The following is a 25717-nucleotide window of genomic DNA, read 5'->3' as shown; positions in this document are numbered from 1 at the left end:
CGTAGTTGGTGCTTTGGTCTTCATGGTTGAATTTAGTAGCTTGTGTATCATAATTACTCCCTGACTCGGCCAAACAGGTCCCTGAAAAGAAGTTATTTTATTAATAAGTAGCAAGATTAAATAAATTACACTGTTCATCCTTCAGGTAGCTGATTGCACTTTTATTAAGAATTTGCTTTGTAAGTACAGAGATATATTAACTTATAAGGTACTTAATACTTTAGTGTCTTTTGTGAGGTTTTCAAGTAAGTGTGTGTGTCCCAAATAGAGGCTAGAGGACAGCTTTGGAGTCAGCTCTCTCCTTCTACCTGGGTTTTGGGGTCCATACGTAGGTCACCAGGTTAGTGTAGCAAGTGGGTCTATCAGGTGAAACATCCAGTTGGCCTTTCTTTTACTCACTGTGTTTCCCGGGAAGTTTTCCTGAGCTACAGGTAACCTTCCACCTTGGCCTCTTGAGCAGTTGGGACTACAGTTGTGGGCTGCCATTTGTGCTCAAAACCTTAGCTTTTAGGGACCCTGGGAGGATGTTTTTGTACCATAAGTAATTTTGTGATTGTAAGCAAGGTAAGGTGCTTCTAAAATTACTAAAGTAGTGTCTCTTCCATTGATTTGATGCTCAGCCCCCCTTTCTGATCGATTATTCCTCCCCGGGCATGCTCGGCCGTGGCATCTCTCAAAAGGCAAAAAGCAGAGGGCACTCACAGTCTGCCAGGCTGACCCCTTGGAAGCCGTCTAGTCCAAGTTTCTTTAGCTTTCTGACCATAAAGCATCGGGAGTACACCTTGCCCTCGACAGTGATGGAGAGCAGGACGAGCCCCAGAGTCAGCAGAGTTAGGAGAGCCTTCATGTTGCCTGGAAACTGCCTCAGCAACTGCTCAGAGCAATTGGCCCTGGTATTTAAGCATCTCAGCCCCCTTCACCCTCCACTGGTTTGGGGACTCTGCCTTTTCATGCAAAGAAGGAAGTTCTTATTGATCTACAAGCTTCAAAAGCATTTTTCCCCAGTGTTTGAACTGAGATATTCTGATCTAGAAAGAACGATGAAATGATATTGTTCAAAATTTGGCTCTCAGAGAACTGGGAGCTAACCCTGCTTCCAGAGCAAGAAGCTCACTCTGTCTTATCTTGAATGTCTGTAATACAAAGAAAAATAAAGTGGTTGTTTCACTGCCTAAAATACTGTGTGACTATAAACCAACGGTCTTTTAAAATTAAATTGTTTTATGTGCATTTACCATTTTGCATTTGTCCTTTTCACTTAAAATTAACACAGACCTTCCCACAAAATGAGTCTCTTACTATTTATCTTGCTAGGACATTACTTAGTCAGCGTCCTTTTCTAGACTTTCTTGGTTGGATTATAAATTTTGAATTGCTTTAAATCAGCACTTTTAAAAAAAATTCTGTGACAGGGTGTCACTATGCATCTGACTGGTCTGGAAACTGCTACATAGACCAGGGTGTCCTCGGACCCTCCCACTGCCTGAGTGCTGGTATTACAGACATGTGCCACCACACCCAGCAGACAGTTGTTTTTTAATAAATCTATCATTTATGTCATCTCCTAGCATAAGCAAAGGAACAGAAGAGCAGTAGGTCATCATTTGATGTAGGAAAAGGTGAGAGTAAAGCCCTGAATGCTTTCTGGTCCACACCAAGGGTAACAACAGTGCAAACCACTGCTGTGGGACAAGCTAGGGCTCTTTCTACTCATCTTTGTAGCTGGGTGAAGCCGAGTCCCATGAAAGCTGTGTGTGTGGTGTGAGTGTGTATGTATGTGTGTGGTGTGAGTGTGTGTGTGTATGTGTGTGGTGTGAGTGTGTGTGTATGTATGTGTGGTGTGAGTGTGTGTGTGTATGTATGTGTGTGTATGTGTGTGGTGTGAGTGGGGGGGAGGGGAGTCTGGTTCTGATGCTGAGATGGAAATAGTGGTGAACTTGGATCCCTTGTGTTCTCAACAGTGTGACCTCAGGAAGACCCTTAGCATGCTCACCCCTCAGAGCAGTGTGAGGAATAAAGTGAGGACCTTCCACATCAGAGCTGAGGCCTCCTTGATGGTTCAAGACACACCTAACAGTCGAGAAACCCAGGCACTATCATCGACATTTTGGACCTGAACCCATAAAACAACATCTTTAAGTATAAAGCTCAGGTGAACATCTTTGCAAATATCTTCCACACAGTCTTGTCTCCTTCTCCCCAAATGCATTTCCATGTTAGAACATAAAAGGGTTGATAGGAAGCAATAGGACTTTAAAAATTCAAGTGACCCAAACAAACATACAGCTGAGCAATGCCTTCAGAAGCCAGCAATTCAGAGAGCGGTGCACATTCTTTAATATCACCAGAAACCCCCAAGTAAGCATACCCAAGATTTGCCTAGGAGGAAAGCTCCAGAGCCACACAAAATGCCAATTTTATAGTTAATTCTGTTTCCCAGCCATGACAGTTGCCCCCTGTTTGGCCCTAGAGAATACCAGTTTGGGGCTGGAGAATACCATTAAAGGCTGGGCTCACCACCAAACATGTAAGAGAGAGAACACTAGCTTTGGCTCCAATGAATTGATTGCTCATCAAAATCAAGATCAATGCCACTTTTTTTTTTTCCAGATTAATTTTGAAAATAAGTAGTGAGGTGGCTTTGGGGGACTCAAAACAACAGGAAACCAGATAAAGGTCACTGGCTTGTTGCCTTTGTGCCCCTCCTATCCCAGTGCGAAAGACTGTACCATATCTGTAAGGCTTTGTTCCTTCTGTTGACAAAACTATTTTTTATTACAAACATTTGAACAAAGATGAACTTGACCTTTTGGAGATGGGATAAGCAAATGTTTGCTTAGCACTCAGAGCCAAGATGCTATCAAGCATGCAATGGACCACTTCAGAGACCAGGAGCGACTCTCATCTCCAAAATTATTCTCCTGGTGTGGGCAGTGATGCTATTCAATTACAGTGTCTGCTTATTTGAAACAGCAAGCGATCGACTTCTAATAAAACAGCAAGCACACACAATTGTGAGCAGAGAGCTCACTAGCCTTTTGTAGAATATATGCCTTTTGTCTTTTTTTTTAAGGTTGTTTAGGGGTCTGAGACAATTCTGTTGTATTGCAATGGGAAATAAATTCACAGATGTTCATAATTTATCTTGTTTCCAAAGATAAGGGAGTTGTTTATGATGAGCACTGTGGGCTTTAGGCCCAGAAATTAGGAGTGGACTATGGCTCTGTCTAATATTTGACTGTGGTCCCACAGTAGAAACCAACTTTAAAGGCCAAAATTTTGCCACAATTTATGAGAGTCTATAGAGTGTACTTGGAGCCTTGTTAGAAGAAGTGTACTAGACACAGTGCTCTATTCCTTCCAGTCACCTAAAAATATTCAGAAAAAGCAATAACAATGAAAAAAAAAAGCCCACAAGAGATGTAACCCATAGAAGAAGAACAGGAACCCAGATGGGGAAACAAATCCCCAAGGGCCCACAGAAAGAGAAACCAAGGTGAAGCAGTATGGATCTTGCCCTACAACTTGGAAAACACTTAAGAGGATCTGGAGGCAGCCCATGGACAGCAAGGTAGGTTAGAAGTCAGTCTATGAGGTCATCTAAATGCCGCCATCTTCTTTCCTGGGAGGGAGAAGAGGCTGCTGCCCCTTCTGAGCCCCAGAGGAAGAATTGGGACAATCCCTCCTAGGAGAGAATAGAGTGGACACTCTGGATTTGAGACTGGAGGCACGGTGGGAGGGCTGGGATTTAGCTCAGTTGGCAGAGTGCATGTTAGCACACATAGATTCCAGGCTGTTGTAGTGTGGTTTTCTCCTCCAGGCAGAAAATGATCACCATCTTGGTGTAGAGTACACATGGTAACCTTGGCAACCAGTAGAGAGGAGCAGTACTGAACAGCCAGGCAAAGGTAATAGTATTGTTGATACTTCTTCAAAGACAGAGGAGGGGAGAGGCCGGGAGCCTCATCATAGATTCCGGCCATTATTTCCTTCTGCTCTCTCCCAACTGCTAGTGATCTTGGGTGATGCTTGAGGAGAAACTCCATGGTCCAGCTTCCAGGCCATGGTCCTTTATGATGGGGTGGGGTTTTGCAGTGGTGCATCTGGATGTTTTAGGTTATTCCTAATTCTGTAAGTCTTCTCCTATTTACATCCTGTAACTAAGCCCATTATTCTCATTGGTTCACTGAGCTATGTGAACTAATACTGTGGCTAAATTGTTACTTTGATCTATTGTTGCTGCCCTATATATGGGTGAGTAGACCTTTGCTCACATTCTCCCATACAAAGTCAAAGAAACACCAGTTCAGAGAGTCAGGGTAGCCAAAATCAGAGCTATGGTGCCATAACCCAAATGGGGAGATAAAATAAAGACCTGATTCTGAGCTCTGAGCCAGGACCCTTCCTATCTGCCCCTTCGGAGCAACTTAATTGTTGCCTGACATAACTACATCCAAGTGGGATCCAATACAATCGTCCCAAGGGGGAGAAAAGGGTCAATACGTGCACCTGTCAATGGCCAGCTCCACTCATTTGCTTCTGATGGGACCTCCCAGGCCATAGGTTTTCCATTTAGCCTCCCAGTGCTTAGGGTTATATAAAATCAACCAAAACCCACCACATACTTTCCAATATGAAAGACACGTCAAAGCAAGTGTTTACAAAGAAGAACTCAGAAAACAGCTCAGGAAAACACAAGATAAAGCACGACCCATAATATATATATTTTAGAGATAAAGACACTATCACATCCATGGGCCAAGCCTGATGCTATGATAAATGATTGGAAGGAAAAATATGTTATGTGATTACATTAGGAATACATTTACTAAGAGCTAAGAGATGTTCTACAACCGACTTGTACATGAGGCCCGGGGCGGTGGCACAAAGCCTCCTGGGGGAGGCACAGGGAGGTGCTGGGGAATCTGAGCATGATTGCTGGGAACCAATGAGTCCAGGAGAGGAGCCTACTGCATTATGACCTCAGCTCAGTACTAACACTGAATGTCCATCCTCAGGTACAAGCTGGGTCCAGTTTTAGGTCTCCCTGGGTTTTGTTGTTGTGGTGGTGATTTTGCTTCTTACCGTAGCTTATTGAGAAACTTGGAAATTCCTGTAAGGGAATGTAGCTTTTTCTTTCTTTGTTTGTTTATTCAGAAAGATCATTACCATTTCCTCACTCATAGAGAATTGAAGCTCAGAGACAAGACCGATGAATTAGAAAAGTAGCCTGAAATCTCCATTCACAATGAACAAGTTCATTCCCATGCGTAGCTGAATTAGATTTGTTAGTTCTGATTTCTCTGATTTGTGTGAGAGTGAGATACGGCCCCTGTGAGTCTCTTCCGCTGTCTGCTCTTTCCCTTTGTTTCATGTATGGGAGCCCCACTGGTGCTTCGCCAAAGAACTATTTCCTCTAATCCTCCCTTTGCTCCTTTTTTTAAATTGTGTTTCCAATGGAGAAATACTTCATCTGTTTACAAATAGCTCTTGAAAAATACAAGGAGTACAGTATAAAACAAAGTGCACTCCAGTCTTGAGACACTACTTACATCATGGGAAAGTCTGATCTCCAGGTTATGGAAGCTAGGAGTAAAAAGTCACTGCACAGAAAAGATCCACATCTCCATCCTAGTGAAACTTGGATACAGTTACACTGAGCGTTTATTAAGGTGAATTTTTCTCCAATGTGTAACCAAAACAACAAGACTAAATCTGTAGTCACTTTGCCCTTTCTTACTCTACAATAGCAGGTTCTTGTATCTGTGCCCCTCTCCTTCTGGTACCTAGTCATGGCCTGTTCTCAGACATGTTTCACAGGCTACTTTAATAAGGTTCAACCTCCTCTCTAGCCCACCATATACCAGGGGTAGTGGAAAAGAAAGGCTATTAGGATGAAGGGGAAGTGAACCTGTTTACAAATAGTTCTTTGGAGATATTCCAATTTTCTTTGTTCTCAGTACAGTCCACTAGTAAACACCAAACTAGAACCAGCAGCCGCAGACCAGTCCACTTGGCAGACACTGCACATGAATCAGCAAGGGCTGCTAGATCCAGGAATGTCACGAGACTTTCTTTGGCAAGTTTCTCTCTATGATGCCATCACAGCGAAGCTCAGCAATGCAATATAAGGCCAACCAATACATGCCTGTTGTTAGCAAAGACTAGACAGAGCAAAGCAAACCAATGCTCAAGCACCCTCTGTCTGTGGGGTCATATTTACATTCCTCCAAACAGCATGTCATCTGCCTGCTGTAGCAAAACATTTTTTCCCGTGTCCTGTTTAGCAAAATAGTCTTCCACCCACCCAGCAAAACGTCATTTGATGCAACTGACTTTCCAAAGAAACCAGAAGTCGCTACTTCAATGGCCAGTAGTGATAACGTTTAGATAAGAATGATGATTGATAAAGACAGGCACTGAGATGTATTCCAAGGTAATCAGGTCCTTTTGCTAATGCTGGCCATCATTACAACAGGGAATCCATCTCAGGCCCAACAGAAGGACAAATGAAGGAAACAGATGGAAGTCCTTATTTTTACATGGGACTGGCAGTTCTTTTCCTGAGGAAGTGGATGTTCCAAGATATATGGTTTTACTGTCAGAAATAAGGCCATAACTCAAGAAGCCAGTAGGTAGACATCAGGGCTGTGCCACTGGCAGAGGCAGAGATAAAGGATTGCTTATCTTACATTGTTGTTATAGCTAAAAAGGACTTGAGACCCAAGCTGCAAGGAAGGTGGGGCTGTGTGGTCTGTAAGCTGACCACACTAAGATAGGCTGCAACAGAAGAAGAGAGGACCTGGAGGATGCTTAAATAGCAGACACGCTTTCTCTAGTCAGCCAGCAGCTGGTCCAGCCACCTGTCACCATGAAGGCTCTTCTAACTCTGGGGCTCCTCCTGCTCTCTGCCACTGTCCAGGCCAAGGTGTATGAACGCTGTGAGTTGGCCAGAACTCTGAAAGCCAAAGGAATGTCTGGCTACTATGGAGTCAGCCTGGCAGACTGTAAGTCTCTTCTTGATGCCTTTAGCTAAGTTTTCAGACAGGGACAAGGAAGCAATGGGTGACCAGAGAGGGAGCCGCATCAGATGCTTTCGTGTTTGTTTCCTGGGAGACTGAGTTCATTTGACTAAAAGCATCAATCTTTGTCTTTTGAATCAGAGATGCTGGGGTGAGGGCTCGGGAGGGACACTGTGTGCCAAGCTAAGACAACAGGACCTGAGATGCTCATGGACGGTCACTAGGTTTCCCAGTTGCTTCAGGCTCAGCAGTCCACGAGAAAGGGGCTGAGAAGAGATGGGAGGCTCAGTCATGCAGAACTCGGGACCCGAGATGCTGGCCTGACATGGTATTTGTCTTCACTTCTCTTACTATGCTGTGCCACTTTTGAGATTAAAAACTTTCAAACTTTTTGACCTTTCTACACCGGGCAGAGGGACCCTATTTGCCTCTAGATGTTGTATAAACAAGGCCCTTGGAAACTGAGTATAAAACAACTTAGTAGCATTGTTCACTCGGGTGGCCTTTAGTTTCACACAATTGAAAGTGTGGGACAGTTCAAGGGTTACTGTGTGCTTTTCAGATGAATTTCCACAGCTATTACTTAATAACTAGCTTTCAGTGAAAGAATATGCATATACATATAATATACATATGGATGGATAGATGGATGGATGGAAGACAGACAGATGAACAGATGGATGAATATAATCATAAAATAGCCTTTCTTAGTCTAATATTCTTGAATGAAAGATTCTAAGTAGCCAGTTGTGATGCATGCATCCCCAATCATAACATCTGATACAAAGGCAGAGAACTGTCAGTTTTATGCCCACACAGGCTACCTAGTGACATCTTGTCTGAAAAGAATTTTAATATGACTTGAAAATTCACTTTGTTATAAGAACAATACTTTGAGAAAAATTCTTATTTTTCTAATAATTTATTTTTCATCTTCATATGTAGTTCCTATAGCTGTTAAATCTGCTAAACAACTTTTTTTTCCCCTAAGAAGAGCTGAAACATCTATACTTCGGTCTTCCTTCTTTTAGAGTTTCATAAGATCTGTGAATTATATCTTGGCTGTTCTGAGCTTTTGTGCTAATATCCACTTACCAGCGAGTGCATGTCATGGGTATTCTTGTGTGACTGGGTTACCTCACTCAGGATATTTTCTAGTTTCATCCATTTGCCTAAGAATTTCATGAAGTCATTGTTTCTAATAGCTGAGTTGTACTCCATTGTGTATATGTACCACATTTTCTGTATCCATTCCTCTGTTAAACAACTTCTGGGTTCTTTCCAACTTCAGGCTATTATAAGTAAGGCTGCTATGAACATAGTGGAACATCTGTCCTTGTTATATGTTGGAGCATCTTTTGGGTATATACCCAGGAGTGGTATAGCTGTGTCCTCAAGTAGTACTATGTCCAGTTTTCTGAGGAACTGCTAGACTGTTTTCCAGAGTGATTGTACTAGTTTGCAATCCTACCAGCAATAGAGGAATGTACCTCTTTTTCCACATCCTCACCAGCATCTGCTGTTACCTGAATTTTTTATCTTAGCCATTCTGACTGGTATGAGGTGGAATCTCAGGGTTGTTTTGATTTTCATTTCCCTGATGACTGTGGATGTTGAACATTTATTTAGGTGATTCACAGTCATTCAATATCCTTCAGTTGAGAATTTTTGTTTATCTCTGTACCTATCTTTTAATAGGGTTATTTGGTTCTCTGGAGTCTAACTTCTTGAGTTCTTTGTATATATTAGATATTAGCCCTCTATCAGATGTAGGATTGGTAAAGATCTTTTCTCAATCTCTTGGTTGCCATTTTGTCCTATTGACAGTGTCCTTTGCTTTACAGAAGCTGTGCAACTTCATGAGGTCCCATTTGTCAATTCTTGATCTTGGTGTTCTGTTCAGAAAAATTTCCCCTGTGCCTATGTGTTCATGGCTCTTCCCCACTTTCTCTTCTATTAGATTCAGTGTATCTGGTTTTATGTGCAGGTCTTTGATGGACTTGAACTTGAGGTTTTACAAGGAGATAATAATGGATTGATTTTTATTTTTCTGCATGCTGACTTCCAGTTGAACCAGCACCATTTGTTAAAAATGCTGTCATTTTTCCACTGGATGGTTTTAGCTCCTTTGTTAAATATCAAGTGACCATAGATGTATGGGTTCATTTCTGGGTCTTCATTTCTATTCCATTAATCTAACTGCCTATCTCTGTACCAATACCATGCAGTTTTTATCACAACTGCTTTGTAATGCAGCTTGAGGTCAGGTATGGCAATTGCCCTAGTTCTTTTATTGTTGAGAATAGTTTTTGCTATCCTGGGTGTTTCGTTATTCCAAATAAATTTGGAAATTGTTCTTTATAACTCTATGAAGAATTGAGTTGGAATTTTGATGGGGATTGTCTTGAATCTGTAGATTCCTTTCAGCAAGATGGCCATTTTTACTATATGAATCCTGCCAATCCATGAGCATGGGAGCTTTCCATGTTTCAATTTCTTTCTTCAGAGATGTGAAGTTTTTATCATACGGATCTTTCACTTGCTTGGTTAGAGTCACACCAAAGTATTTTATATTATTTGTGACTATTGTGAAAGGTGTTGTTTCCCTAATTTCTTTCTCAGCCTATTTATCCTTTGAGTAGTGGAAGATTACTGATTTGTTTGAGTTAATTTTATATCCAGCCACTTTGCTGAAGTTGATTATCAGCTCTAGGAATTTTCTGGTGGAATTTTTGGGGTCAGTTATATATATTATTATATCATCAGCAAAAATTTTGACTTCTTCCTTTCTAATTTGTATCCCTTTACCTCCTTTTGTTGTTTAACCGCTCTGGCTAGGACTTCTAGTGCTGTATTGAATAGATAAGGAGAGGGTGGGCAGTCTTGTCTAGTTCCTGATTTCAGTGGGATTGCTTCAAGTTTCTCTCCATTTAGTTTGATGTTGGTTACTGGTTTGCTATATGTATATATGTGTGTGTGTTGTGTGTGTCTGTATGTATATATGTATGTATGTATATATTTTTTTAACTATGTTTTGGTACGGACATTGAATTCCTGATCTTTCCAGGACTTTTATCATGAATGGGTATTGAATTTGTCAAATGCTTTCTCAGCATCTAAAGAAATGATGATGTGGTTTTTTTTCCTTTGAGTTTGTTTATATAGTGGATTATGTTGCTGGCTTTTCATATATTGAACCATCCCTGCACCCCTGGGATGAAGCCTACTTGATCATGGTGAATGATTGTTTTGACGTGTTCTTGGATTTGGTTTGCAAGAATTTTATTGAGAATTTTCATTGATGTTCATAAGGGAAACTTGTCTTAAGTTCTCTTTCTTTGTTGAGTCATTGTGTGGTTTAGGTATAGGGGTAATTGTGGTGTCAAACAATGAATTGGGTAGTATTCTTTCTGTTTCCATTTTGTGGAATAGTTTGAAGAGTATTGGTATTAGGTCTTCTTTGAAGGTCAGATAGAATTGTGCACTAAACCCATCTGGTCTTGGGCTTTTTTTGGTTGGGAGACTTTTAATGACCTCTTCTATCTCTTTAGGGCTTATGGGACTGTTTAGATGGTTTATCTGGTCCTGATGTAACTTTGATACCTGATATCTCTCTAGAAAATTGTCCATATCATTCAGATTTTCCAGTTTTGTTCAGTATAGGCTTTTGTAATACGATCTAATAATTCTTAAGTTTTTCTCAGTTTCTGCTATTGTCTCCATTTTCATTTCTGATTTTGTTAATTTGTATATAGTCTCTGTGTCCTCTGGTTAGTCTGGCTAAGAGTTGATTTTTTCAAAGAACCAGCTCCTGGTTTTGTTGATTCTTTGTATAGTTCTTTTTGTTTCTACTTAGTTGATTTCCGCTCTGAGATTATTTCCTGCAGTCTATTCCTCTTGAGTGTATTTGATTCTTTTTGTTCTAGAGCTTGCAGGTCTGCTTTCAAGCTGCTAGTGTATGCTCTCTCCAGTTTCTTTTTGGAGTGCCCAGCCAGGGTCCTCTGTAGCTGTATGTTGTCCTGGAGTGGGCATTTGCCTTTGTTTTGGGCCCAAATAGGATACAGTTAATTTTACTCCTTTAGTAAATGTGTTCTCATGCATAAACACTGTGGTGGCTTGGTTGAAATGTCCCTTGTATGTCGCCAGCATTTGAATCCTTGCTCCCCTGTTGGTGATAGTTTAGGAAAGATCAGGAAATATGGGCCTTGCTGAAGGGAATAAGTCACTTAGAGTGGGCTTTGAAGTTTTAAAGGACTTATAACGGCTCAGGTTAGTGCTCTCTGCCCCCCACTTATAGATTGAAATAGAGCCCTCAGCTGCTGCTCCAGCTGCATGTCACCATGCCATTGCCTGGTCATCATGAACTCTAGCCCTCTGGAAAAATGTAAAAGTAATTTTTACTCTCCAGATATAATTGTCCTCTTAGAGGCTTACTGCTGAAAAAACTCACTCTTTCTAGTTCTTTCTGGATTCTAGCTAGCTAGTTCAACTCAGCTGTTCTAGCTCAAACTCCTCACTAAACTGACTGTTTCAATCTGGCTTCTCTCAGCTTCTCACTAAATTGCTTTGCTTGGCCTCAGACTAACTTTGGCAATTTGTTCTAATCTTTTGGCTCCTTATCCTCAGTCTTTAGCTGCCTGTGCTGACCTGGACTAATTTCACTGCACTGCACTGACCTCACTGCACTGACCTCACTGCACTCACATCACTGCACTGTATGCACTGACTGAGCTGCACCAACTGAACTGCACTCACTGCACTCACCACACTGCACTGACCTCACTGCACTCACACTGCACTCACCTCACTGCACTGACCTCACTGCACTCACCACACTGCACTGACCTCACTGCACTCACCACACTGCACTGACCTCACTGCACTGACCACACTGCACTGACCTCACTGCACTGACCTCACTGCACTCACCACACTGCACTGACCTCACTGCACTGACCTCACTGCACTAACCTCACTGCACTGACCTCACTGCACTGACCTCACTGCACTGACCTCATTGCACTCACCACACTGCACTGACCTCACTGCACTGACCTCACTCCACTGACCTCACTGCACTCACCACACTGCGCTGACTTCACTGCACTCACACTCCACTGACCTCACTGCACTTGCTGTGCTGAACTACCTAAGCTGTACTCACCACACTGACTCCCAACTGACTGCACTAACCGAAGGGAACTGAACTCACTGACTGAACAGTATTGACTCTCTCCCTGTGCTGCTCTTAAGCTGCTTTTCTCCTGAGAGCTGGCCATATCCTATCTCTGACTCATTCTGTCAAATCTTTCCCTGATTTGCCACTTTGTCTGCCCCTCAGTAGATGTCACTGTTTGGGATCAAATGTATGTAGTAAAGAATTCCAGCCAGCGGGATTAAAGGTGTGCTGTTTGTCCTCACGCCCTCTGTCCCCTCTGTCATACTTGTGGTCCCCGAAGTCCTTCTTTAGGAGACTGTGCCCTGTGGCACTCAAGCTGCTTTCCAACTCACAGGTTCATGTGAACTCCCACCTCAGCATCCCAAGTCAGAAGTGTGAGTGGAGGCCTGACTTGGGCTGTGCGCTTTAAGATTCTTTTGTTGATATTCTCATGGCATTTGGCAGGGAGAAGAAACTGTGGTCTTGGAGGCCAGCCTCCATCCCAAGCTGGTAGCAGGACTTGGAGACATTGTTGTCCACGTACTACTGGGTTTGTAGACAGGGAAGATGGGAGATTGAGAGGGTTATACATCTTGCACCATGATTCTAGAGAGCAGCTAAGGCCAGGCAATGTGTGGCAGGGCTAGAGTTCCTACAAGAACTTGCAAGGCCACAGTGCAAAGCCTACATTTCGGTGGTGGCTCAAAGATGTTGGAGATGTCAGAGTCATAGACTGACCTCTTTGGAGGATGCAGGCATAGAATGGGGCTGGTCCAAGAGAGGGTCTGAGTATACTCTGAGTAGAGCAGGAGAGTTGGAGCTCATGAGCTCAGATGTCCTACAGAGACCTGCAGGACCTGCTGTTTGCACTGCTGAGTTTAGGTCCCACTTAGGCCTTATTGTCAGGTGTGATCCAGTTTCAGCAGTGGGAGCACCATCAACCTGAATGATGCATCTCTGGTAGGGGTTTCAGGGAAAGTGACTGCGGGTATAACTAGAGAAGGGAATGGCTTTGATGTCTACTAGGAACAAACTGTTCTGGCTCTGGCTATTCAAGCAGTCAGCCCGGGAAGAATGGGACAAGGGGTTTCAGATGTGGAGGCTGACTGCATTACTTGTTCTCTGGGAAATCTTTGCCAACTCTTGATGATTATGTTGCACCAGGAAATATTTGAAGCAGGAAATGTGTTTTAGAAACCTGAAGCTTTAGTAGTTAAGAGAATAGAAGACCAAGGAAAAGACACATTGAGTCTGGATCTCAAAGGACAGGGATGTCCATAAAAAACACAAGGGACAAGATAAAGGAAAAATTAGCTGGGTCTACAGGATTAGTGGGCAACAGTGAGGGTCTCCACCAGAGGAGATCTCTAATAATAGAAAGTTTGGCTCAGAAATATTATTGGGGAAAATTGGAAGATATATGTATGATAAAAACAGATAAAGAACGGATAGACAAATTTGAACCCAGTGAGGGGGGTGTTGGATTAGTAAACTGACCTTTCCTGGAAAGACTGGAACACACAGTATTGACCCCCTGGGTACGAGCTCTAAGAGATAGAATCTGGGCTTGTGAAGGAAGCTGGGGGAAGCTGCAAGGGAATCAATATTGGAAAGACTTTGAAAGGCACTGAATAAATAGATTTTCAGATGAGCTCAATAAACTGGAGGAAGAGATTCTGCAAAGTTAGACAAGCCAAAAATATGAACCTCACCCTGACCTGTTTTACACCTGTTCTCATACTAATGCTGTAACCTCACGTTCGTGCTCAGATGACCTGCCATTTGGAGGTTTCTCTGAGAGTTGATGTATAACTTGCTTTTGCAGACACTAAATTGTGACTATGTGTGGATTGTGCTTTCTGGTGCCATAGTTACATGAGTTTTGGGGGAAAATAATGAAAAGGCTTTTCATTATGTATTACTGTATAACAAGGAAGTGTGCACCCAATGAAAGATGGAGGTACACTCAGAGAGAGAGAGAGAGAGAGAGAGAGAGAGGGAGGGAGGGAGGGAGGGAGGGAGCCAGAACCTGAAAGCAGTCAGAGTACAGCTTCAGAACAGAAACGAGTCACCTGTCAGGTTGCACCTGCATCCTTGCCTGAGACTAATTTCGTGCTGATACAACCCTCTCATTCTCCAGACTCTTTCTTGAGACCCTCGAGAGAACTGAGGCTGGTCCTCAGCATCTTATATTTCCTGGCCATGCTCCCATTCTATCTTCTTTAGGATGGGAATATTAGCAATCAGGAAATGGCTTGGTTGGCCAGGGAGCTTGGGGGGCAGCAAGCAGGCCCAGTTCAGTGAACACAGCAGAGACAAACAAAGCCAATTTGTCTCAAACAAAACAGAAGTCAAGAACTAGCCTGGGGTTGTACTCTAACCTCCACACGCACACCATGACCTCTGACCTCCACATGCACAAGGTGGTACTCTCACAGCTGCACTCCCAAAGCATGCACACACACGCACAGGCACCATACACACATATACATCACACACACACACACACACACACACAAACACAAATGTGCCACTGTATGTGGGCAATACGTAAAGTGTGTATATATCAATTAGTTTAATTGGGGTTTCTTACAGGAGCTTGGGTAGGAGGTAATTTATAAGATTGTAGATAAATGCTTTCTTTACCTGTGGCTAGACTGTTGAAAACAACTCAGAGAGAGGTGTGGCCTTGTGACAGCTGTTCTTGGTTGTCAGCTTGACTACATCAGGTATTAACTAAATCCAAGCAGCTGCGCACACCTGTGAGGGACTCTTCTTAGGTAAGTCATGTGAGGTGGGAAGACCCAGCATCCCTGTTTCCTGACTGCAGGAGAAACGGGTCCTCCTTCCTGCTTCTAGCACTTCCCACCACGATGCATTGTCCTCGAGCTGTGGTGAGCCAAAATGAAGGCTTTCTGCCTTAAATCGCCTTTGCATTTTCTGAGATAACAAGAAAAGTAATCGCCACATTATGAGACCTTCTAGTCATGTAGAAATGAAGACATTGCCACAGTGCCAGCTATCTCCGGGTATTGTTCTAGCACCTTGCTGCCGTCTCTGTTTTCCTATTTATTTATCTCACTCTCTATGGCTAGATTGGCATTTTGAGGCGTTTCAAAGTACATTAGAGATGGCATATTTTATTTTAAAATTATTTTCAGCTCGAAAGCCACAGTTGTTTTGTAGAAATAATTATTTTAGAACAGCAGAGGACAGAGAGACATGGCCACCATGTGAAGGAGTCGGGAGAGCACAGCCTAGGGGGCTGCCCACTGGGTCCAGGGCAGTCACGATAGAATACAGAATTAGTAAGTAATAACTCAGGATCAACAGAATTAGCCAACTGGAGGTTACTCAGTGGCCCGTCTATTGTGCTAATTAAGGCATATTAAAATATAAAGGCTCTGTGTGTTTTTTTCATTCAGGAACATAAACCGTTGGGACAGGTAGTGAACCCGCTGCTGGGATTTTAATAATCAATAAAAACCCGAACTGAGTGCCACCATTTCTGTCTGATACAACAGTCCTTCACTCAGTGATGCTAATATTTGGCCCACAACGATACATCAGTTTTGCTCAACTTCTTCTGGCATGGCTTGCCCTGATCTCAGACTTTCCATTCAGCTCCTTAGAGCCTAAGACTCCACACAGTCAACCAGAGATGACCAGTACTAGGGAAGATGCCACTGAAGGAAAAAAACCCAAACAGAACGGAGGGACTAAGAGGAAAGGGAGCAACAGAAAACGGAATGCGAGTCTGTGACTGCCTTGGAGAGGTCAGAGAAGGGAGAACGCCGCGATCTGCGGGAAACAAAATAAGCCCGTGTGTTTCTAATAACGCATTTCCAAATGAGAGATCCTGCGCACTCACTCCGAAGCAGGACGCCCAGAGCAGAGGCAGGAAGTCTCTCTTGGGCAGTGTGCAGCAGCTGAGGATGCTGGGTAGGCACCGAACTACTTTATTAGGGAGGAGCCAGCTGCTTCTGCATGAAAACCTCCGCTGGGCAACAATTACTATGTGAACACTTCAGACATGACCATGACAGAACGAAGCTAGTTGGAGGTCCCTCGTGATTTCTTCATTAATGTATGTGTAAGTATACAACCATATGGCCTTTCTATGTCCGCCCCAGCTCTGAATAAAGATAGCGACTTGAATCTATTATAGTTTTAGGTATTAGCTTACTCTCGTTGCCAACTTGAGTTCACAACTTAAATTAACCCATATACATTACTCTATGTTCTGCTATGTGGCTCATTATTTACCTCTCCTTCAGTGCCAGCCAGCTTCCTCCTCTGTGTCCGGCTTCTCCTGCACCTGACTTCCTCCCAGAGTTCCATTCTCCTCCCGGAAGTCCGACCTTCTACTTCCTGCCCAGCTATAGGCTGTTCAGCTCTTTATCAGACCAATCAGAAGGTAGTGGAGAAGATGTTTACGAAACACTAAGACAGGTGATTCTTAGCAATATCAAAGTCCAGCTGGGAATCAGATCTCTGGCAGTACAGAAATCAGTATTTGTATAAGGCAAGGCAGTCTTTACACAGTGCACCTCCGTGTGTTTATGTGCACGTGGTCACGTGTACTGTGGTGCTCATGGAGGTCAGAGGACAACTTGTTGGAGTGCATTTTCTCCTTACACCCTGTGCATCCCGGGTTTGAACTCAGGTGGCCAGGCTTGGAAGGAGACATATGGGCTCCCCACTCCCTGTTTTCTGACTGCAGTTTCTTAAGTTCTTTGGAAGCTCCTAGCTGGAGGAGCTGCTGGGACTTTTGAAAAGACTGTCATTGCCTTAAGGCTCAAAGGGAAGAAACATTAACCAACAAGTGCTCTGAATTTGAACAATAAACTCGCACAGCCTGAGCAGAGTTTAATAATGAAGCTGGGGCTTTAAACTTATATGTATATATATGTAAGTGTGTGTATGTATAAACTATCATTCGCCACAAACATGGGCACCAAAACTTTGACATAAAAAGATAGCAACTCAAAAAAAAAAAAAATCGTTTGTGTGTCAACTTGACACAGCTGGAGTTATCTCAGGAAAGGGAGCTTCTGTTGAGGAAATGCCTCCATGAGATCCAGCTGTAAGGCAACTAACTAGTGCTCAAGGGTGGGAGGGCCATCCAAGGGTAGACCTGGGTTCTATATAAGAAGCAAGCTGAGCAAGCCAGGGGAAGCAAGCCAGTAAGTAACATCCCTCCGTGGCCTCTGCATCAGCTCCTGCTTCCTGACCTGCTTGGGTTCCAGTCCTGACTTCCTCTGGTGATGAACAGCAATGTGGAAGTGTAAGCTGAATAAACCCTTTCCTCCCCAACCTGCTTCTTGCTCATGATGTTTGTGCAGGAATACAAACCCTGACTAAGACAAAAAGTGAAGTGTATTGAATCCATTCCTAGTTAGCAAATCACATGCAAAACTCAGCTTGTTCTGGTTCTGATGGTGAGATTAGGAGATGGAAACCACAGGCAGTATACCGAACCCGACATACCTTATATTAGTTCATGAGTACAGTAGAGTGAGAGGTTAACAGCTGGTAATGAGAAAGGACTGTTATAAAATTCAGTAAACTAAAATAACAAAAAACTAAACACTGTCACATAAGCATGCTGATTCTGGCAAGGAGAAACTGACGTAGCTGACATGGCCCTCAGTGACTGGAGTGTGTGTATTCACAGTGTGGCGACCCTGGAGAAGGGTATGTGCCGGGCAGAACTCGGCAGAGCACAGGGGTTTCCACAAGTGGGATAGCAAAAGAAAGTCTCACAGAGCCAGTGTTTGCTCTCGCATTTTTTTCATGTCATATCTTCTGATCAAGACTTATGGCGAGCAAGTGGCTCAAAGGGGGAAATTAGCAAGTAAATAAATATATCATAAATAAATGTAAATTGGTAACAGATAGAGCCATGAGCGTCCCACACCGAGAAAGGAAACCACAGTGTAAGAGCCAGCAAAGGCTTGTGAAGGCCAGCACGTTGGGGATGAGGATGAGCTAGAATGAACTATGAAAGCAAAGAGTGGTTCACTTCTTCAAAAGCCACTTAGGGATGGAGGGAGATTGGCCACGTTGCTTTAGAATTTTTCCCACACAGTCAGCTGGTTATGTGCAGGTGAGAGTGTAGACCCAGTTAAGACTGCCGAGTTGATTTTTCCCAATATATTAATAATGTGCCCCCAGACAGGCCGTTGCAGAGTAAAGAAAAGACAACCTCTGTATTGAAAGTCATTTAATGCTTCTTGTACTTTTTCACCGTGAGGTTACATCCGCCTCTGTGATTATTTGCTGGTACAAGCTCATCTGTCACAGAGTTAGTTAGCATGCATGAAGCTACTTAAGAAAGATCAGGACAAGCACAGCTCAGTGGTCCCTCCTGAGCACCTCATGAGACTGGGAACATCCTCTCAAGGGTTAAAGCAGACGGCCACACGAGCTGAGAATTTATTTTTAAGGCAGGATAAACGGGCCAGCTCTGAGAAGATCCTGTTTTGGAAGCTCACCGGTTTCCTAAGTTTCTGAGTTCAGGCAGCCTCAGTTCTCATCCCCTGAGAGCCCTGTGCCCTCAAAACCCTCCCACAGAAGCTGTTCTAACTTGTGTTGAGCCCTGCAGAAAGCCCTGGCGCTCACACAACTGCCATTTTCCCAAGCACCCAGTGCATCGGCTGACTGAGAGCTGAGGCTTTGACAACACAGTGAACACAGTATCAGCACTGAGACTCTTAGGAAGAAGTCTCCATTTTGTCCTGTTTCTGCTGAAGTCCTGTTAGTTTGGGGAAAGTGAGGAAGCGTGATCTTTCCCATACCTACTCCTACAGTGAGAAAGAGACAGATGAGCGGAGGGAGAAGCGCACAGCACTCAGACTCCGCAGTTCCGAATGTACTGGGATAGATCTCGGTTTTGACAGTGTCTTTCCCATGCCACCCTGTGGAGGAAAGAGACATGGGATAAACGGTTAGAGTTTGTCTCCTCTGGCGCACACACACTCAAACCTTGGGGACAATATACTGTAAGTGCGACACTAAAGGAGATTGGGTTCTAGGCCAAGAGCTAGTGTGACACACAGGATGTACCTGCACCAGGAGCTGCTACTGACTATGAACCTGAGTCTACACGGTGGTTTGATGCTCTGCATCCTCAGCACAGCCCAGGATGCTGAAGAACAATGCTGCATCCTGTGCACTGTACAGACTGATTCTACAACTAGTCTGCAGGCCTGAAAAGGACGTAGTCACATGGGGGCACTGTCACAACCTGGAGAAATTCCCTAAAGACGATGATGTAGGAAAAGCCCCCACCTCTACTGCAGTTCTCAGAATGACACGTGGGCCTTAGAGAGACACACAGCTTCTAGCAACAGAGCCAGCCAATCCCCTTCCAAAATCCCAACATACCACGCTCTAATGCCTCTGGGATCCCTCACAACCCTCTTCGCACACTGTATGGCTTGAGTGATGTCATCCTGCAGCAGAGCTGGAAGACAGGGGTGAGGAATGACAAGGACAGTTAGAGAACCACTTTAGGTCAGATCCAGCCAGCCTTCTCTGTGGCAGTGAGCATCCAATTCAAGAAATTATTTCCCAAGTGTCTGTGAATCTGTGATTATTGGAGACAGTCTCTTGATTCTCTCTCGAGACCATGTTTGCAGTGACAAAGACTGACCTGGATTCTCATCTTAAAGAGGCAATAAAATCACAGTAGCAAGATTCTGTGCTTGAAAACAGTCTTATATCCTAAAGCAGCTGGGCTCCTTCCTCATGACCCAGTGTCTGTCACCTTATTTCTCATTTATAGAGTTCCTGGTGGGTCTGGGATACACTTGAGTGGTCGTGGGTTTGAGCGTGTCCAACTGCTCAGGTTCTTAGCATCCCAGCCCTGATGAAAAGTAATGCAGCCTTTGAGGTAGTGAGGACTCACTGGAGGGTGTGTGGCTGTCACTAGGGTGAGAGAAGCCCCTCTGCATCCACACACTGGGGAACAGCCTTATGTGGCTCATTGATGTAGTTAACAGTGACTTCCTAACTGTAAAGGCAGTCTGCAGTCTGCCCAGGTTCCTGATGCTTCCAGTGATGTGTCTCCTGCACAGAAGCTCTGCTCTTGCAGTAAGAGCAGACAGGTTGCTTACTACCTCTGTTAACCCGCCCTGTCTTACCACTGCAGGGAATCCCACAGCCGTTCACTGCTCTTGGGGTTTTGCCGTCATTACACCAGTAACGACTATTGATCTGAAATATCCCGTAGTCGGTGCTTTTGTCTCCACGGTTGTAGTTTTTAGCTCGTGTGTCATAATTGCTCTCATGCTGAGCTAAACACACCCCTGGAAAGAAAAAGAACATTTATCAATAAGTGTCAACAGCAAAGGATCTAGATTTGATACCAAAATCAGCCCTTTTTGGCTGGCTGTAGTTTAGAAGTGGTGTCCTAGAAGGACAGTCATGTGGTTAGATTATATAATATGCTATCACTAGTCCAGCCTGGGTCTGGCTGTGCTGCCCGGGGTAGTCTCTGGTCTCATGTGACCCTCTGCTTTTGCCCTTCAAGTAGGTGGAACTGCTGTGTCCAGTCAGCAAGTGATTTTCAAGTGCCCCAAAGAGAACCCCTTTGAGGACAAATCAATTTGCACCAAGAGTAACTGGGTTAAGGAAATTTTAAAAACATAAACCTGTCACAGTGGTGCTCATTTCATCCCCAGCAGCTGGGAGGCAGAGGCCGGTGAATCTGTGTGAGTCTGAGACCAGCCTGCTCTGTATAGCAAGTTCCAGGCCGGACAGTGCTGTATAGTGAGACCACGCCCCCTTCCAAATAAAATTCCTATCTCTTCCATTGCTTTTACCCCCAAACACCCCATCTCATCCTTTCAGATGCCTCTGCCTAAAATAAAATTGCAAATAGTAGTTAGGAGCATTTAATAAGTTAATATGAAATGTGTATGCTGCTAGAAGTATTAATATTAGAAAAACACTCCATTTCCAGGGGCCTCGTTTATACAACATCTAGAGGCAAATAGGGTCCCTCTGCCCGGTGAAGAAAGGTCAAAAAATTTGAAAATTTTTAATCTTAAAAGTGGCACAGCATAGTAAGAGAAGTGAAGACAAATACCATGTCAGGCCAGCATCTCGGGTCCCGAGTTCTGCATGACTGAGCCTCCCATCTCTTCTCAGCCCCTTTCTCGTGGGCTGCTGAGCCTGAAGCAACTGGGAAACCTAGTGACCGTCCATGAGCATCTCAGGTCCTGTTGTCTTAGCTTGGCACACAGTGTCCCTCCCGAGCCCTCACCCCAGCATCTCTGATTCAAAAGACAAAGATTGATGCTTTTAGTCAAATGAACTCAGTCTCCCAGGAAACAAACACAAAAGCATCTGATGCGGCTCCCTCTCTGGTCACTCATTGCTTCCTTGTCCCTGTCTGAAAACTTAGCTAAAGGCATCAAGAAGAGACTTACAGTCTGCCAGGCTGACTCCATAGTAGCCAGACATTCCTTTGGCTTTCAGAGTTCTGGCCAACTCACAGCGTTCATACACCTTGGCCTGGACAGTGGCAGAGAGCAGGAGGAGCCCCAGAGTTAGGAGAGCCTTCATGGTGACAGGTGGCTGGACCAGCTGCTGGCTGACTAGAGAAAGCGTGTCTGCTATTTAAGCATCCTCCAAGTTCCTCCTTTCCCAACACTGGTGGCTTCCTACGTTGGAGCTGTGTGCAAAGCAGGAAGTTCCTACGGATCTGTGAACTTCAGTACCTGACCTTCTTTTCCCATGTATTTGATGAGAGAAGGAATAAATGTACAATATTTATTTTAAATTGCTTAACGATTTGGCTTATTAAGAAGGGAGAAGTACTTCTGTTTCTAAATGAGTGTTTTTCTTTCATTAAGCAACTAAAAGAAAAAAACCTAATATTTACAGTTAAAACTAGCAACTGCTTTCACCAACACGCCTTCATATTAAACTATTTTGTGTATATCCAACATTTCAAACTGATTTTTTAAAAAATATTATTTATTTAATGTATATGAGTACACTGTCACTGTGTTCAGACACACTAGAAGAGGGCATCGGATCTTATTACAGATGGTTGAGCCATCATGTGGTTGCTGGGAACTGAACTCAGGACCTCTGGAAGAGTAGTCAGTGCTCTTAACCACTGAGCCATCTCTCCAGTCCCACACTGACTTTTTAAAATCTCTTTGTGTATATGTTTCCCCTGAATGGACCTGCCATATGTACCTCTTCTTGAGAAGGATGTGTCACATGACATCACGTTTCTTAGGTGATTCCTACTCTGGCGTGTTTCATGGTCCATGGTTCATTTCATATTCCTAGTATAGTGGGGGCTACTGTGGGCATCCTTCCTGCTTCTTCCACATCATGCTCTCTGCATCTCCTCTCCACGTTAAAACATAAAGCATCAGACGGAGGGGCTGGAGAGATGGCTCAGTGGTTAAGAGCACTGACTGCTCTTCCAGAGGTCCTGAGTTCAATTCCCAGCAACTACATGGTGGCTCACGACCATCTGTAATAGGGTCCAATGCCCTCTTCTGGTGTGTCTAAAGATAGCTACAATGTACTTATATATAAAAATAAATAAATCTTTAAAAAGCATCAAATGGAACCAAACACATAAATCCAGCTATGTCTTTAAAAGCGATCCTCTCAGGGCATCTGTGGGTATTTCTTAAATAGAAATTCATTTCCTGATGCAGAGATGACAACAGCTGGGATGTTTTTTTTCCTCGATTTTCAACCATTATTTGTATTTTGTGGGTAGAGGTCTTTTTGCCTGCCTGCATGTCCGTGTATCTTCTATGTGTTTGATCCTTTGGAGGCCAGAAAAGGGTGTCAGGTCCCTAGAGTGGAACTACAGACAGCTGTGGGCAGCCGCAGGGGTGCTGGGGACTGAACCTGGGTCCTCTTGGAGAACGATTGCTCTCAAGTGCTGGGCTATCTCTCCAGCCCCTGTGGGCATCCTTAGAAAACAACACTGTCAGAAAGCCATGCATCGGGCCCTGGCCCTGTGCTAGGGGACAGATTCTATGTCATGCACACAGTCATCCCTTTGCCCTCTCCCTAATTACCATTAGTGGCAGCTACTGTGCTGGCCATGGAGCCTCCCTCGGCATCGGTTGTCACCGTGAGACACTCTGAATGCACTTATCTACTGTGGCCATTAGAAAGGGGAGGGCTGGTTTGGATGTCCTAAATTATTTATCCTGGAGCAGGAGAAATAAACAGTGACAAGACTTTATCTTATTTTGTTATTCCTTTGAGATAAGAGGCTGAGCAAGAAATTTAATAATAAAATAGCAAATTGGCATAATTCTGGATAGAAATTTGTCCCCAGAGAAATTGCTATCTTTTAAAATAATTATTTATTTTATGTATATGTGTACACTATAGCTGTCTTCAGACACACCAGAATAGGACACTGGATCCCATTACAGATGGTTGTGAGCCACCATGTGGTTGCTGGGAATTGAACTCAGGACCTAAGCAGTGTTCTTTAACTGCTGAGCCATCTCCCCAGCCCCTGAATTTTGCTATCTTAAGAAAGGTAGTGAGATTTCCCAGATTGGTTTGTAGTATGGCCCTTGCTATGTAGTCCTGGTTGGCAGAGGGTTTGTAGGGATCCTCTGGTGTCTGTCTCTAAGTGCTGAGACATTTCTACAACACAAAGCACAGCTACCTTTTGCTTACCCTTGGTTCACAATCTATTCAGCTTCCTTGTGGCCAAAAGTGGAGGAAAATAATTCTCCATGCAGAGTAACGGGAGCTTCAGGAGTGGGAATCCATGAAGTTTCCAGCTGACTTTTGACTAGTGTCTAGAACTCTAATCAACTGTTAAAGATTTTGTCACAGTTTATGTTTGTAAAGAACGCCCAGTGGGTGGATGGCTGAGCCCTCAGTTCTGACTCGGATCCCTTGCAAACGCCATTAAAATACTGACTAAAGATTTTTAAGTGCACATGTCAGGTGGAGCTCCCTGGCTTTTCCCACCACAGATGCTGGAAGCTGAGGTAGGCGTTCATCTGAGCACAGGGGTTAGAGAGCAGCCTGAGAACCACAGTGAGAGAGTTCTCAAACACCAAGCAAAGGGACCCACCTGGTGATTCACAACTCTCTGTAACTCCAGTCCAGGGGGTCTGACACAACAGCAGGTGATGCACAGAGACACAAGCAGGCAAAGCTACATATACATAAAAATAAATAAATATTTCTAAGTGTGTAAGCCAAAAGCAAAGCAAAACAAAACAAACGAATGAAGAAAACACTTTGTGATCAAGGCACAATAGGAGAGCTGACACTTAAGTGTGTACATAAAGAGAAGTCAAGAAAGAGTGTGTAGAAACCACACTATACAGCAGTCTATGAGGAGGACTTGTTGGATGTCTCTGTGGACAGGGGTTCAACCCCCAGGAGACCATCCTGCAGACTCTTCCATCTGTGGAGAAAGATAAGGCTTTGAGAAGATAATTTATAGATCTTGGCAACCATTATTACACAGTTGTGGTCTGAGATGGAGGTTGGGGTTACAATGCTGCCTGTATTTATAAGGCATTTTTTAAACCCACACACTTAGAAAAAGAAGAAATGAAAGGGGGGGTAAGTCACAGGAAAAGACAGATGTTAAATAGGGAAGTTAAAGGTCCACATTCGAAGTCCCAAGCTATTCCCTCACCCCTTCCGTTGATGTTGCTGAGACAGGTCCTCACTCTAGCCTAAGCTGTCCTGGAACTCGATGTGCAGTTCACCGTTTGCTCAGTGCTTCTGTCCGTCCCAGCCTCGCGTGCAGTGGGATTTCACGTGAGCCACAAAGCCCCTCACTTTGAACCAGCCCTTTCTGAGTTCTGGGCACCCTGATTTCTGCCTGTCATCTCCTAGGCCAGAGGCAGAAGGATCCCTCTCTGGGGCAACTTTTGTTCCCCCGACAACAGGACAAAAGACATACTGTTGCTAACAATCAGGCCCAGAAGAGCAAGCTCTGCTCAATTTCCTCCGGTCTGCTCCACCCTGATCACAGACTTTCCATTCAGTTCCATGGAACTTAAGACCCTTTAGAGTCAACCAAAGCTCACCGGACACTAGAGGAAAGCCAGTGCCTGAAAGAACAAAACAGAGAAGAGGGACTGAATAGCAGTTCTCAACCTGTGGGGGACAACCCCTTCTGGATATGTGACATCCCCGCATACCAGACATTTACATTACAATTCATAACAGTAGCAAAATTACAGTTAGGAATTAGCAACGAAAACAGTTTTATGGCTGGGGGGGTTGGGGTGACCAAAATATGAGGAACTGTGTTAAAGGGTCGAATTGTTGAGATCCTCTGGAAGAGGTAATGAAGCAACAGAAAATAAAATAGGAATTACAATGAATGCTTTGGCGATCAGAGAGAATATCACATGTATGGAACAAGCAAAGCTTCTGTAAAAAAGGAATACTCGGGAAAACATATAAATTACAAACCAGATCATGTTTAGAATGAGATTGAAACTGGAAGGGAGCTAGTGCTTGGGAATCTCACAGATAAACTTTTTCTGTAAATAGCTTT

General features: G+C 43.9%; 1 protein-coding gene across 1 annotated transcript; it reads right to left on the bottom strand.

The window, feature by feature from the left end:
• Nucleotides 1-18402: 18402 nt before the first annotated feature.
• Nucleotides 18403-21769, bottom strand: LYZ (lysozyme). Its single transcript, XM_080935759.1, has 4 exons — nucleotides 21618-21769; nucleotides 20328-20492; nucleotides 19570-19648; nucleotides 18403-19100 (listed from the first exon to the last, which is right to left on the bottom strand). The coding sequence occupies exons 1-4, from the start codon at nucleotides 21751-21753 to the stop codon at nucleotides 19034-19036; spliced, it is 447 nt and encodes a 148-aa protein (XP_080791885.1). The 5' UTR covers nucleotides 21754-21769; the 3' UTR covers nucleotides 18403-19033.
• Between the last annotated feature and the right edge of the window lie 3948 nt (nucleotides 21770-25717).

This window comes from Micromys minutus, assembly GCF_963924665.1.
Source record: "Micromys minutus genome assembly, chromosome: 22".
In the NCBI taxonomy this organism is placed as follows: Eukaryota; Metazoa; Chordata; class Mammalia; order Rodentia; family Muridae; genus Micromys; species Micromys minutus.
This window is presented reverse-complemented; position numbering and strand designations above follow the sequence as displayed.